The sequence below is a fragment of the Drosophila navojoa genome, chromosome 2 (assembly GCF_054131105.1).
Source record: "Drosophila navojoa isolate 15081-1374.11 chromosome 2, UAZ_NAV_1.0, whole genome shotgun sequence".
In the NCBI taxonomy this organism is placed as follows: Eukaryota; Metazoa; Arthropoda; class Insecta; order Diptera; family Drosophilidae; genus Drosophila; species Drosophila navojoa.
Genome location: NC_142890.1, coordinates 25774175 through 25790830, shown reverse-complemented (window position 1 = coordinate 25790830; position 16656 = coordinate 25774175). Strand labels below are relative to the sequence as shown.

The 16656-nt window shown below is 39.9% G+C and overlaps 1 protein-coding gene across 1 annotated transcript in view; it reads right to left on the bottom strand.

Annotated features, from left to right (window-relative positions):
- Positions 1–12882: 12882 nt before the first annotated feature.
- dysf (neuronal PAS domain protein dysfusion) overlaps positions 12883–16656 on the bottom strand; it is a 30219-nt gene continuing 26445 nt past the window's right edge. The window contains exons 7-11 of the mRNA XM_018112522.3: positions 15651–15835; positions 15448–15554; positions 14604–14757; positions 13311–14542; positions 12883–13031 (exon numbers count right to left, since the gene is read on the bottom strand). Coding sequence (XP_017968011.3) covers positions 13018–13031; positions 13311–14542; positions 14604–14757; positions 15448–15554; positions 15651–15835 — 1692 coding nt within the window. The 3' untranslated portion in view covers positions 12883–13017. The remainder of the gene's footprint in view (positions 13032–13310; positions 14543–14603; positions 14758–15447; positions 15555–15650; positions 15836–16656) is intronic.

Genomic DNA, 16656 nt, shown 5'->3' with positions numbered 1-16656 from the left:
TTTATGGACTTTAAATGTGTCAAAAAGTGTAAAGCTATAAAATCAATTGCAGTTTATAATATAATTTATAAAAAAATTAAAAATCAATTTGCAGGAAATTATATTTTATTTAAATTTTAAAATAATTAATTTATTAAGTGATATGCATATGCATAATAATTATTTTTTAGTTTAATTTTAATATAATTATATTTTAATAAGTAATTTTATAAATAATTAATTTAATAATTTACGCAATGCTTATACTTAAACTTAGACTTTTACAAGCCTTTTTAAATACTTGTAAATTTTATATAAATAAATAAATAAGTCTTAGCCAAATTTAAATATGCTTGAATATTAATATTAAATATTAATATCAATATATAAAAGTGTATAAATCCTCTTCTAAATCGATTTATATAGTATTGGTAATATTTAATGTAATTTAAACATGCCTGAGAATTAAATACCTATTAAATTTTATATGAAATACTGGATATATAAGAATCTATAATTTAAATCGTATTTCTTTCTCCAAATACTAATCGTAATCCATTGACTTCTTCATAATATAATATTGATTTGAATTTAATTCTTCTACTTATGATAAACAAACTGCAAACTGATTAAACCAGCTTAAGACTCGAATGCACCTATCAACATCTAAATTGAAGATTTCACTGAAAATTCCATAGATTCTTGCAAGTTTGTCAACTCGCTGCGCGATCTGAGCTGAGCCAAAAACTATGCAATGCCAATCAATAAGCGCTTGGACAAGACGCCGCCAAGGGGTCGGCCTATGGGAACTAATTGAGCCATTTTGAGCTCTATGATAATCGTTTGTGAGTACCCATTGCGACTGGCATGGGCAATCGAACTGCTCTGGCCAAGTGCCCACACCCATTCGGCAACGCCTTCACACAGCCAAAGAGGTTTGCAGATGTTGCTCAGCGCTGGCTGCTGGCTGCTGACTGCTGGCTGCTGACTGTGTCAACTCGAATGTGCAATAAAATTAAAGTTTTGTTTATGAATGGAATTACATGGGCCGACTGCAGAGGCAAACAGCAAATGGAGAACGGCAACGGCAAATGGTAAAGACAACGACAACAGTCGACATTTAGCCAGAGCAAAACGCAGCTGGAGCTGGGCACTGAGAGAGACCCGGCTCAGATTCACAGACACTTCATCTAAATGTCAGGCCATATCTAGCGACACTCGCACAACGTTCCACTCGCTGTTAGCCCTCAATTTCAACACTCGTATTCGCACTCGCCCCGGCAGCAGCAGCAGCAGCCACAGCCACAGCAATAGCAACGTCCACTCGGACAACGCCGTCGTCGTCGTCGGCGACTGCTTTGGCGGCTGCTTTGGCCAAATCAATTGAGCCGCCTGCAAACGAGCCAAAACAAATGACTTGAGAGTTGTGGCCAAGCGACTTGGCCGCGAGGAGCGCTCAAGATCATTAGTATAATTTAAGTAAATTAAACGCAGCGATTAGGCCAGGATGCAAACGGCACCATCGCGACGTTGCAACGTTCGCAGCTCAGCTACAACGAGCACCACATCCAAATCGCCTATTCGAGTCGTCGGCAAAAAGGCTTGTGTTTATTTAAATTTATTGTAACATTGGCAACGCGAACGCCGTACGCTGGTCGCCGGACAGGCGATTTCAATTTGTAAAACAAGCGAGCAAACAAGCTGTTAAAATATAATGATTGGCACCAAAAGATGCTGCGACTCAATATCTAGGTTAAACAGTCCGCATATGCATATCGCTCTCGGCTCTCAGCTCTCAGCTCTCAGCTCTCGGTTCTCGGCCATTGCTGAATTTATGTGGCGTTTGCGCATTGTGTCCGAAATGCTTATGAGCCATGCTTATGATTGGTAATATGCCGATGCATAAACCATTTGGCATTGAAAACTGTGCGCGCACTCAAACGACAGTGGATGCGGATACATTGTTCACCAGAAGTTTTTACAAGGCAAGCGCGCCAGTTTCCCACACAGACAATGGGGACTCCAAAAAAAAGAAGCAAAATAAAAATAAAAAAACTAAAGAAAAAAAAAAAACTGTGGCGGCGACAACCACTGCCAACAACAACAACTGGCAACTGGCAACGACCGCCGTCTCCGATCTCTAGCTTCAACTGAAACTGCAACAGAGGCTGAGCACAAAGGCAGCCCAGACAGAATTACAAGCGCAATGGAACAATGAATGCAGTCAGCACCATACGAACAGTGGTGAAAGTGCAAAGCGAGCTCAATGAATATTCGATAGTAGAAAGCGAATGCTCATCAGCTAATAATCGTTGATTGATAATATTCCAATATTCCAATTAGCTGAGCACATGATTTAAGCAATTTAATATCTAATCATATATAAAATATTCAAAATGAATACATAAATAATTTATAAATATACATTTTTAACATAAGTATACTGTAAATTATTGCAATTACTTATTATAATTAATTTTTAGTTACTAAAAAATACTACTACTAAAGAACAGTTTATTTATTCGCTGTTCGAGGTTCAGAAATATGCTTGACAATAAAAATAATAAATAATTATATTATAAGAACAGGCATTGACTTTTTAAGATTGTACCAAAGATAACATTTTATTTTTTATTTTTCTGATTATATAAACTAAATATTAAAGTGAAAAAGCCAAATCTTGATTTTACTGTTATTAAGCTCAAAATTATTTATTATTATAATGAAGCTTTTGCATATTTTTACAATAATGGAATGCTAATACTTGAAATGTCACTTATGAAAGGCCAATTTTGTGCTTATATATAAATAATAAATAAATATAAAATTTCATAAAAATTAATAAGAAAATTATGAGAGTTTTTGTCTTTATGAATTACAAATTTATAGTTCTTACATTTATATAAATGCAGTTTTTTTTTCCATTTTTATTTACTTTTTTATATTATATTTATTTAACAAACGTGTAAGTTAAATATTTGTATCAGCTAAATATTTTTATTGTGTTTACTTTTAACCTTATTTTAACTTCGTAAATAATTCCTCAGCCATGTTTAGACTTTTTAATTAATTTGCTCCACTGTGCAATGTTCGAGTCTTTGGCAATTGACAAAAGCCAACGTAAACAACAGCAAGAAAACAAATAAACAGTCAGCAGAGAGCAAAACTGCGCAGACAAAACAGCAATTCATATTTGCTCTGATTTATATGGCGTCTAGAAGTTTTCCATTTTTATTATCATTATTATGATTATGATACTTTTTTCCCAGGCACAAAAGAGCGGCAGAGCGCACCAGCAGCAGCAGGAGTAGAAGCAGCAGCTGCAGCAGCGGCACAAACTGTTGTAATCAATCAGCGGGCAACGCGCCAGAGATTTGCTTTTGCCCATTTCGACTTGTTCAGCTCGCAAAATTAATGTGCTTTAATTTGCAAGTTTGTGTCCTAAGTCTTTCGTTTGCTGCCACACACAAAGCACGGGGCGTTTTGTGTGTGTTCGCTGTTCTTGCCTGTTTCTTCCACAGAAATGTCATTAAAGCAACACACACACACACACGCACATATACACACGTTTTCAATGGCAGAGGGTGTGCGAGCTGTGTTCTGTGATCTTGGTTAATGTCAATTGTTGCATCGCCGGAGATCTGCATTGCTTGATATTCTAATTGCTGAAATTGTTTGTCGCAGACAAGTGTGTGCGATTATATGCGCCATGCCCAATGAATAATCATTGAAATCCGCTCGATGTTGCTGTTGTTGTTGTTGCTGTTGTTGCTGTTGACAAGAGCAAACACCCGCATGGAGCCAGAGCCAGCGGCTGAGCCTGGTGGTGGTCCTCATTGTGTCGCACTGATTCAAATCGCAGCGCCAAAGCAAAAGCATCAAATTTTTGCTATACTCGTTTTCAGTTCTTGTTGCTGTTGCTGTTGTTGTTGTTGGTGCTGTTGTTGGTGTTGTCGCTGCTCTTGCTTTTCCATCAGATATGAAAGCTGGAGCGTCGTCGCCGTCGCCGTCGCCGTCGTTGGCGTCGCTCGTCTGTTCCTCGCCCAACGCAGTTTTCGGCTTGATTTTCTTAATTAAATTTTTGCTACGCCGCTGCCAAGGCTATTCTCCAGCTACAGAGCCTGGCTGCTGCTCCTTTTGGCCTGCTTGTTTAACCCGATTGCTTGTTGATGATGCTGCTGAGGCTGCTGCTGAGGCTGCGGCTGCTGCTGCTGCTGATGATGATGATGATGTGTGCTTTATAAGTCTGGAGCAACGCTCCGACGCAGTCGCAGATTTGACGTTGTCGATAGGGATTCGGTGCTTGTTGCTCTTGTTGTTGTTGTTAACACACTCCCACATTTTCTTAGCTGCCTTTTTGTTTTCTTTATTTAACTTGTATTTTTTTATTTCTTTTAAAGGAGTAGCTGGCGCAAACTTAATGCAAAGGCACCTACTTAAATTGTTTGCTGACCAACTAAAGCAAGTAATTAATTAGCTTTAAGTTAAGTTTTTACAATGAGGTGACCACTTATTGCTTTGGCTTGAGACCATATTTATAGCTTATTCGAGATGATTGTATTAATAGCCGTTGCAAACACTTTTAAGACTTCATTCACTGTGAACTACCAACTTGTTTAACTTCTTGACATGGTTATCTGGCCACAATTACCGCACTTGCCACATAATGGCCACAGCCAGGCCCCATAATTTATAAGCCTTACCAAAAAACTGAAAAATGAAAAAAAGCTTCTCTCATTAACCCATCACCCATCTTGTCGCCCAAAACTTGACCCGCACTCAACTCGACCCACAGCGTGACCCGAGTCGCTTATTTTGTGCAACGTAGACAACAGCAACGGCAACAGCAACAACAATATGAAAATGTGCGCTGCCAACATCATTTACATCATCATTCACAATAAAATAAAAGTGCACACGCCCACTTAAAGGGCCTCATAAATTGTGTCGAATAATCAGTTTCAACATAATTTATTGTAATTTACGAGTGTCGGCAACGTGGCAGAAGCAGCCGCGTAGACCCAGCGTGGAATAGAGCAGCTGCCTGGAGTGGGGAGGCCACCGCCAGATCTACACTAACTAACAATATGCAGTCGAGCCGCTAGATTCCAGCCTGAACCTGAATCCGTATCCGAATTCACATTGCGCCCACAAGTTCGCCACGAGAGTCTTATTTTTTCTCGCTTTTATAGAGCGTTTCGCAGCTAAATGCTACAAATGAAAATCCTAAACGGCACATTGAAAGCATCTTGATAAGAACATTGAAGGCAGCGGCGAATAAGCTCTAGCTGGAGCCGAGAGCTTGAAGCTGGCGTGCGAACACCTTGGCAGCCCAATATTTCAATGGCTAATAATATTTTTAGCGCAGCTTTCAGTATGATTGCATGGCCAGAAGTTGAAAGCCCTGGACAGAGATTTCTGAAGCGTATTCCTCCAGTTAGTTGGGGCTATTGTAATTGAAACGATTGTTTCCTATTCTGTGGAGAGCTCTGGAACTGCTGCCAAACAGCATTTATATCAATCACTCAATAAAAAAACAACGATCAATCAATTTCAAACAATCAGCGCAATATCAATGCGAGAGATGGATTGAGAGAGAGACTGAAGCAAACAGAGCTAGACAAAGAGAGGGAGAGAGAAATCTGAGATGCAAAGATCGATTTTGAGCCAGCATTGGCATTGTGATCTGTGGTAAATGCGGCGCTGGCTATTGTTGGTACCGGAATCATCCCAATCAGAAGAATTGAAATGTCACTGTAATAAACTTCAAGAGTCAGTGCGATAAAGCGTCGCGTCGTTCATTTCCACTTGACGTACTGACAGCACACTGTCTTGGCCTATTATCGCCACTTGCAATCATTCAAAGCATCATCCGAGCGACAGTGGCCTTATTAAATGGCCATCTGGCCGTCTCTGTCTAACGCTCACCACCTTGGCCACCCTTGTCTCGGCAGATCATTGGCCGCAGATATGGCCGAAGCTCGTTATAATATTGAGTAACCATAAAAAAGGAGGCGGCTCACAACAAAGCTGCCAAAGCAACAATTGAAAAATTTCACTTTAAGCGAATGCAAATAAGCCATTGGCGAGCGGGTGAGAAGCGCATAAGCGGGTGAGAAGCGCAGAAAGACGGCAAAAACGTTGCTAAAAGCTTTATTATATTATTATTATATATAATATAAAAGACTATTATAAAATGTTTGAGTCATATTTAAACATTACATTAAACATATAATCTGTATCTGTATCTGTATCGTTCTGTATCTGTATCTGTATCTGTATCTGTATCTGTATCTGTATCTGTATCTGTATCTGTATCTGTATCTGTATCTGTATCTGTATCTGTATCTGTATCTGTATCTGTATCTGTATCTGTATCTGTATCTGTATCTGTATCTGTATCTGTATCTGTATCTGTATCTGTATCTGTATCTGTATCTGTATCTGTATCTGTATCTGTATCTGTATCTGTATCTGTATCTGTATCTGTATCTGTATCTGTATCTGTATCTGTATCTGTATCTGTATCTGTATCTGTATCTGTATCTTCCTCTAATTAAGTCTCAATTCAAAATGTTTTGCACATTTTTTTAAACAAATATTTGTTAACAATAATCCATACACAAAGTTGCGGTTACTGACTGCAATTACTCAGCTTTGATACGCGTGTGCTGCACTCTGTCTCTCTGTGTATGTGTGTGTGTGTGTGTGTAGACCAAGTTAGTGCGGAGTTCAAAGTGCTTAGTCTGTGCACTGATTACCCGACTGATTCAGCAGACGGTCAGAACTTGAACGACTTGTTGGCCGGGCCGTTGCGCATCTTCCCAACGTAATTTAAACTAAATCGGTGCGCTCGCTAAACTGCGTAAAGCAACGGAGCAGCAGTTGCACCATTGCCCCCAACAAATACACACAGACGACAGACACACAGACATACATATAGTAGACACAGTTTGAACTGGGCGCTTGTTGCTGTATCTCGAGTGCGCCTGGGCTCTGTCTTTGGTCGCTGTGTCTACTCGTAATAATCAATTATTTCTGTGTAATTTATGGTAATGTTCAGTCATGATGGATTGACTGCTCTAATGTCGCTCTAAATCTTTGTAGCTAGCTGGGCCATGCTGCTTGTAGCGGCATCGCACATGGCCACAGTTCAAAGCAGAGCAGGCACCGATCGAGGCTCAGGTCCAGGCCGAAGCCGAGGCTCGGGCAGGTGCAATTGCCCAGACGCAGCTCTCCCACTAAAAGCGAGCCGAGTCTGCCAACCAGCCAGGCGGCTGCACTTAACAATGGGGCGGATAAAAATATGAGAAAGTACAAATATTTAGATTAAAGATAAAGATTTTGGATTCATGATTTCATAAATGAATTATACTTTATTTATTTTATTGTTTTGATATTAACTTTAAACCACTAAGCATAAAAAAGAATAAAGATTTGAAGTAAATATACATATTCATATTTGCTTTTGAACATTTCCATTCATATGTTAATTGATGATTTTATCTTTTTTTAGTTGTAAATAAAATAATTTATTTTTTTATTATATGTGATTAAAAAATCTTATAAATTTATCATTTTAAACACTAAATGATTTTTAGCTTAAATTGAAAAGATGCTAGAACTAGCTTTCAGCTCTTTCCATTTTATATGCAAATAACCCAATAAGCTCCACTGTGCGCCTGCTTCTTTACTTCCGTCACTGAGCGCTGCGAATCGTCGCGCCTCCGCTCCAGCTCCGCCTTCGCTGTCATCCTCGATGCAGTTCAGTTGGGATCGGCGGTAATATGTAGCATATGTTTTCGTAAGTTTTTCTTGTATTTTGTTTAATGGCAGCTTAGATTACACGAGCTGTGCGCGAAGCCAACTGCAGGCGAGTGAGTGCCAAGGGACAGGGGCGGGCGCGCCTCGCTTGCGTCTCTTGGGATCCGTTGGGCGCATTTTTGCGCATGTTTGCGGTGGCTTCCAATGGGGTTGCCTGGCTGGATGTGGCGGCCTCTGTCGCTGCCTGCGCCATGTAACTGATGTTTAAAATTGCTGTGTGATTTTCGTGGCGAAATTAATGTTAAATAAGCTTTTAGTTTATGTCCCGCCACAGCGTTGATCAATTTCTCAGTCACCCGGTCTGGCTCATCTTCGGCTCTGCTCCGCTTCGATTCCAGCTCTCGCCGCTCTGCATTCTAATCGCAATCGCCTGCCAGCACCGTTGCTAGCTGCCTCCCCGTCTCCTGCCACTCACTGTGCAGCATCCGCGTGTGATGATGTTGCAGGTTTTTTTCTCTTTCATTTCTTTTTTTTTCTATGGCTCGTTGTCTTGTTTATGTGTAAATTATGCTTGTACACATTTTATTTACAATTGTGTATAAATTATAGACGAATTATTATGTTTTTTTTTTGTTCGACCTGCACAGCTCCCCTGCGCGGCTTACATATTAATATAGCGCCAATGCACAGTCTGACTCGGCATTTTCTCTAGCCCATTCGAAATTCAAGCATTTGAAGTTTTACCATATGTGAGGTTGTAGGTGTGCGATGCATAGCTTAAGAATTTAAACTAATCTAGCTGTAATCTAGCTGTTTCTTTACTATATTTTGCGGTTAGGGTGAACAATTTTGTAAGTTCAATCTTAACTTAAATTTTTACTTATTTTTTACTTACAAATCTATATGTGTATATGCTACACAAAAATCTTATAATATGAGTAAGTAAAAACTAAATTAAATAAATAAAATAATAAAATATATAAAAAAAACCTTTATAAATAAATAAAATAATATTAAAAACAATTTAAAAAAAATAATAATCAAAAAATAAAATGCAATGTAATATTAATATAATTACAAATTTTAAATATGTAATAATATAATATTTAATAATATATAATATATAATAATATAATTAGTATGATAAAAATTTCATGTTGATAATTTTTAAAGCAAAATTAATTGAAATTATTTTTACACATTATATTTTTTTTACATGTTATATTTTTATTAAATTTTTTTTTCTATTTAAATATTTGTTTTCTCTTGTAAAACAAATGAAAAATCTTAAAGCAAATATTGTATTTATTGTTAATATTATATGTTTTATATATATTTAAAGTCCACCTCTTTCCCCAACCGAATCCACTCTTAACAGTGTAAAATGTGGATGTTGACTTTGGTCAAGCCCCATCGTTGGTTTTATTTAAGCTGTGGCTGCAGCATCTGGCTCTTGGTGAGGGCGTATCGGAATATATTGGTGCTCGCGAGTATTTATAGCCCTGGAATATGAGCGCATTAGTTCTGGGGTGAGTTCCAGGCAGTCGCTTAGTTCGGCCCCATTGCAGCCTTAGCAATTGCTGTGAACTGCATAAAAAGGATTTCGCATGCAGTGGCAAAGCCAAGCACAGACAGATTTGAGTCGCCTGCAGGCCACATCAGTGAGGGGGTGCTTAGGCAACAGATAGGAAGTGCAGACGACAGCAGCAGCATCAGCAACAGCAGCAATAGTTGTATCTGGCTGGGCCTGGGAAACATCCTGTGCTGGATTTTTGGCTTGTTTTTGTTTGCTTTGGTGTTATGCAAATGCCATGGAACAGGAACATCAGCACACCACCCTGTGTGCAGTACAATGGCTACCGTGCGCGTGCAATGACAACAACACCAACAACAGAAACAGCAACAAGAGAAACACGTACAAAACAGCAGCTGTTTAACATTTATTTGCCTATTTATTAATTTCATGTAACATTTTTTCCTAGGAAATGGCCACAATGCAACGAAATCAAAGCCAAGGAACAAGCGCAACGCATTCTCTTGACGCCAGGCAGTCGCAGTCGCAGTTGCAGTTGCAGTCGCCATTGCCATCGGTCAGACCCTGGCCAAAATGTCCAGCCGCGCCAACTGTTGCTGCTGTTGCCCCCGTGCCTTATTGTTTGTGCAACAGCAGCCGCAGCAGCCGCAGCAGCAGCAGCACAAGCCTTAGGCCTTGATGCCTTTGCCATACTTCTCCCACTATTTGACTGCGCTGGCCTGCCATCGTCTGTGGCTGCCACAAAAAGTGTCGTGACCCCGGACGGGCCGAGCCAGGCATTGCATATGGTTAACCGACTCTGACTCTCGCTTGCCTGCCAAGGAGCAGGGGGCCACGGGCGGCATGTCTGGGTAGTCTGGGCTGGAGCTCAAAAATTACATGTTGTTCCTGTTGAAATGTTTTGTGTTTTGTGTGTGCTGCATTTCCATTGTCGTCGACGTTTATTTCTAAAATCTTTTTACTTTTTTTTCCGAAGTTTTTTGAATACTCTGGCAGGGGCATAAGGAACTTTGTCATTCAGTTTTCACAAAGTACATGATAAGAAATATACCTTGTAATTGGCTAAAATGTGGGTCATGAGAAGCTAAGTGTGGGCTACAAAATTTGATGTGATATTAAAAAAAAAAAAAAACTAGATATATGCTTAAAATTAATATGCGGTTCACTGAATTATTTAATAATAAATTTCAATTTTTTTTAATTTTAATTTTAGTTTTTTTAGTAATATATAAATTAAATATATTTATGATCACATTAGGGTATATTTTTTCGGTCATCTTTAGTGACTATTAACCCACACACACACACACATGCATATACACACATTCATATTGAGGTCTGAGGCAAATATGTAACAATCCTCCACACTCTTGGCGGTCAAAGGAATCGTCGTCGCTTACGCTTACATAAGGCCTGGGCTAGGACAAAGGAAATGCAAAAATGCCAAAAAGTCGCACAACTCAAAATCCAATGCGAATGTGAACGCGAGTAGGACATTTAGTATGAGTATATGAGAGTACGTATACTAATACGAATGCGAATGCGAGCAAGAGTACTCTCGCACACAAAACGATTCTGGCACCCATGAGCAGGAGCAGGAGCATCAACAGCATCAGTTCAGTTGCAGTTGCAGTTGCATTGGCAGTTGGCTGGGCGGGTGGTGGCTCGTCGCTGCTGATCGTGGCACATTTGCATACAATGAGGCCACAACTGAGACCTAATCCAGCCAGTCAGCCAGCCAGCCAGCTAGCTAGCCAGCCAACACACACACTCGATGGCGCAGCATGTTATCTCTGGCTGTGACCTACACCAATATTTCTGAGAATGCTGCTGTGGCCCGTCGTCGCCTGTAAGTGTGTCGTCGTTGTCTCCGTCTTAGTCCAGTCCAAGTCCGTAGCCAGCCAGTCAGTATCTCAGACGGCCGACGACGAGGAGTCATTCAATCGCGCCAGCTGCGGCGTCTGCGTTTCGTTCCGTTTCGTTTGGGATTTTTATTTGGTTTCGTTACGATTTGTTTTGTTTGCTTTTGCCTCGCTTTTGCCGGGCCATTCTACTTACAATATTTGTGGGATATCACCGCAGATCTCGGCAACTGCAACCCGAAAACAAAATAAAGGAGCCTTTGCCTGCTGCTGCTGCTGCTGCTGCTGTGTGTGAATTTCCACTCTGTCTGGCGTCTGTTCTGCGTCAGCGGCCCCAGCATCGTCACCATGAAGTGGTACGAGTAGTTTGAAATGGAAAATATCTATGAGCTGGTCCCGGCTAGGCGCTATTTCCCCAACTGCTTGGGGAGTGGCATTTAGTTTTTTTTGGACGAAAGCATTTGGGCAGCTAACTGCGATTTCGGTGGCTGGTTCAGAGTGCAATGCATTTAATGGAAACTTAAAATCATGACATTTACCATAAAGTCTTTGGCTTGAGTCGCAGCCGTAGCCTCCGAAGACGTATCATAAATTTCGAGAATCGCCTTGAGCGCACATAAACGGCAAACAATGAGAATTATTTGTACATGTGATTTGACAACTCGATGAGTCTTTGCTGCCTATATCAGTTGATTGTGATTATCACGACCAGTCGTAAATCAATAATTTTTCCCATTTAGGTAAATAGGGCTCTGACAGTATCTATTACTTCAAAATACTCGACTTGTCGGCATTTCAATAAATTATTATCTATTTACAATTTAATTAGTAAATGATAAATATTTCTTTAACTTAGCTTCACTTGAAATTGTTTTAAATCTAAATTTATTAAATTTAATAATTTAATTTTGAAACTAAATTAATTTAGTTTAAATATTTATACATCTCCTACTTAATATGGGATATTTTTATATATTTAACATATATATAACTAATTTTATATTTATTAAGCAAAGGCATCTGTAGACAGTGCCTGACTCTAAATTAAGTTCTAAACTTTATATATATAATAAATAAATAAATAAATAATAATAAATAAAAAAATATTTTTATATATTATAAAAAATATGTAATATATTTTTAGCAAAATTGATATATAAATGCTTTTAAAATAGAGCCCACGTTTTTAACGATACCCACATTTGTAGCCATGTCAATAAAAAATCCATATTTTTGTTCGTTTTTATCGTCTTTTAATTTTCAACTCAAAATACTTTTGTTTGTTTATTGTATAAAGCAAAAGCAAAAGGCGTAAAGGTAATAAATATGGTTTATAAATAACTTTTCATAAATAAAATAATTAACCTAATTTGTCTAGCAGAGAAATACAATTACATATACATACATACTCAAACATATAAACAGAAATACAAATACCGATGCGCCAAATACTCGTAAAAATGTTCATAAAAATTGCCATTTACAATATGAAGAAAATGGCTTACAGCTAATAGAGCTCTTCTGCTTATCCAGGTGCTTATCGTAAAACTAATTTGCCAGCATTTTATTATATGCCTATACAGTAATTAAAGTATTTCCAATGCTTAAGCTTTGAACAAAATTGCACAGAAAATATGGTTACATGAGCATTGGCTGCTCAAATCAGTTAGTTGCTTAGATTACGTTAGTTATAACTGCCTATTGTTACTATTCTACTTGTGTGTGTGTGTGTGTGTGTGTTCATTTTGTTTAGAGTTAGATAAAAATAATTTAAACGCTAAGATGACAAGTGGCAATTAATTTAAGTGTGATTATCACCTGCCCGTTGCACGCCGAGCCGCGCTGGGTATTTCCGAGCTTTGCATAATGCGCAGGTCACTAATTTTTTGGATCTGAATTGAGTCGATCCAGAAGAGGGAGAAAAAGAGAAAACATATACATATATACATATTAGAGGTGGCGCATAAGCGTGTCATTAAGCTAGCGGAAGCGCAAATTCCTAACATTTAGAATATTCAACATTTATATTTATTTATTTTTCAAATATTTCTTTTTCTTCTGTTTTTTTTGTTTTTTCGCTTCTGTTTCTTTTTGTTTTTGAGATTTGTTTCAATTAGCAGCGCGTCGCCAATTGGACACTGATTGAAACGTGCCAATCAAATTGTACTAACCTCTATCCTCGACCGGTTCGGCGGCATCCGTTCGACCCGTGCCCACCAACGTTTCGCCGGCAAGTTCTACACGCGCCACGTGAACACCGTGGAGCAGGTGTTGTGCATGCTGCTGCTGCGCTTGTTGTTGGTGTTGTTGGTGCTGCTGCTGGTGTTGGTGTTGTTGTTGATGGTGTTGATGTTGCTGCTGGTGGTGGTGTTGCTGTTGGTGGTGTTGATGTTGCTGCTGTGCCGCGGCCAGATGCTGCGACAGATGCTGATGATGATCGCCTGTAGCGGGCGGCCACTGTTGATAGGCAACGGGCACCAGGGGGTCCGACATCCATTCAAAGCTGAACGCGGGTCCGATCGTTTGGACGCTGATGCCACCATGATGGGGCGTGGCACTGGTCGGCGTGGGCGGCGTAGTGGTGATGCAGGGACTGAGCTCATGCGAGGAGCCAAAGCTATCCAGCGATGCTTTCTGCGCCGACTCCGACCAGGGCGGACTGGGATTCCATTGCTCAATAAAATCCGCCGGATCCGGCGGCAGCGTCTTGTTCAGCAAACGCGGACGTGTTGGCACAATGGTGGCATAAATAACCGAGGCGGTGGCATCGCTGCTGCTGGCCGCCACTCCAGCTGCGGCCGTGGCATACGCTGCGCCCGGATGCAGCGCATAACAGTCCGGCTCCGGCGTAATGGCCGCCACCGGCGAGCGCTCAGCGTGCAAATAGAGCGGCTCCAGTTTGTTCCGCGCCCGTTTCTTAGGCGGCGGCGGTGTTGCCGACGGTGTGGACTTTTGACTGCCGCCGGTAGGCGCGCCATTCACTTGACTATAATCTACGGGCTCCAGGCCGCTGCCACCGCCGCCCGGCTGAAAGCCGTACAGCTGCTGGTCCTCCTTCAGTTCGACTGCACCCTCGGCATGGTAGACGCCTCCATAGGCGGCGCCCATGTGCGGATGATGGTGATGGTAGGAGGCAGCTGCCGTCCCATGATGGTGATGATGATGCGCATGATGGCTGCCAAATACGCTCGACATGCCCGTCGCAGAGCCCGGCATGCCCAGGCCCACGCTCGCAGCTCCGCCGCCATGCGGCTGCTGATGTGAGCCGTAGTAGCCGCCGGAGTTGCTGCCCGGCGGCACACGCATCGCACTATCCAGCGGCATGCCGAACTGTATCTTCGACTGCACCGTGTAGTAGTGATAGAGCCACGAGTTGGCCAGCATTATGGTAGCCTCGCGATCACTGGGAAGATTGTCGCCGTTAGCTAGGGTAAATACTGTAAGGGGGAGTGGGTGTTACTTACTTCAGCACCTGGTTGGTGCACACAATGACAGGTTGTTGTGTTGAGTCGGGACTATCTCGCACCTGGAGCACCACGTGTACCCAGGTGTACTCGCCACTAGACCTCTGCATGCGCACTAGAAGAATGCAACTGCGATCCTGTTCCGATTGCGTTACTAAAAGAGCGGAAGAAATATTTAAGGGGGGCCCGTTAGTATTTTGTTATGCATTTTGAGTAGTTTATTCTCGTATATTTATAATTTATACAATATTTATTAATTAAGTAGTGATTTTGTATGAAAAAATAAAATGTTACAGCTTAGCTATTCATTTAGTTTGCAAATAAATATTTTAGATACTTTTTCTCATTTAATTAATTATTAATAATTAAGTATTTAATATTTATTTGAAAATTATACGTTATAAAATTTGAATTTTATTTGATAATTATTTTTGTCTAGTTAGGAACATAGATTCAACAAAGCTAAATTGATGAGTATTGTTTGAGTTAATATAAACAATTAAAATTTGTAATTTTTTTTAAGTGATGTTTAAAAAAAAGTTTCTTTTACGACTTCAAAAAAAAAAATAAAAAAAAAATAAAAAAAAAATAAATAATTAAATAAAAATAAAAAAATAAATAAAAAAATTTAAATAAAAAAAAAGTATATATAATAAAACTATTATTATTAATATAATATATCAAAATAATTACGAAAGCTTATCAGTTTAATAATTAAATAAAATGATTTGATCCAGGTATTTTTTCTCATTTTACATAAATATTTCATATCAATTTTGCTTCAGATATCACCCCATTTAATCTAAATAAATAATTTGATTTTTGCAAAGTTTCGTAAACTTACTTAGCCTGTGCTTGCTCTGCGCCTCGCGCAGATTCTCGCTGTGTATCAGATTGTACCAGGACGTGCCCTGCAGCGCTGCCTTCTCGTAGCCCAAGTGGAATTCGCCACTGCAATGAGCATATGGAGTGGAGTTAGCATATACAGGGAATGCATTATAAATGAGCACTCGATTGGTTTATTAGCCGCGTAACGAGTCAACTTACTTCTTGTCGATGTGTGCGATTTTCATATCCATGGAGTGTATGGTGGTGAACACATTGGTGGCGCCCTGCACCACACACTCGCGTGTCTCCGGCATGGCGATGGGTGTGCAGGTGGCTAAAAAGACGGGCTCGTTCCGACTGCAGAGCGGCAGGAATGACAAATAGTGACCCTGTACCAGAACGACCTGCAAGCAAACAGACAGAAACAGAGAGAGAGAGAGACTATAGATTGTTGTTGTTGTTGGTTATTTTGAGGCGGCGGCTCCCACGAAAATTGGCGCGCACGTTGTCGCCGCTAGTTGTGGCCATTTTTGGGCTGGCATGCTTCGACTCTCATAGACATTTTACTCTGATTCCATAATTTAACAAGTAAGAAAACTCTAGTCGAGAGCGCTCGACTAGATACTACCCTGAACCAAACTAATAGAAAAGCACATTTAGTATGGTTCAAATTTCAATTTCGATATATTTAAAAATATAAATGAAATAGAAAACTCATTTAATTAAATATATAAAAATTTTGAAACAATTAAAAAAAAGAATTACGACACGCTCTGGGTTTGAACTCGAGTCCTCGTGATCAAGCGCAGCGCTTTCTACCTTGACGCCACCCTTCTGTACTGATTTTCAATGTCAAAACTGAAATAGATTCACTGCTACAGCGCCATCTACCAAATTTAAGTCAAACTAACTGCTGATGTGACTTTAAGAATGTGCAAGAACAACTAATAAAAACGTACATACATATAGTATGGTTAAAATTTCAATTTCGATTTTTGAAAAAATATAAGAGAAATTTAATCAAATAAATACAAATTTTGAAGCAATTAAAAGAAAACTACAATGTGCCCACAGCAGGATTCGAACCGGTGACCTCGCGATCGAGCGCCGCACCCTCTACCATGACGCCACTCCTCTGTTATTATTCGCAATGTCAAAACTGAAATAGATTCACTGATGCAACGCCATCTAGCAGAACTAAACGAAACTAACTGCTGATGTGATT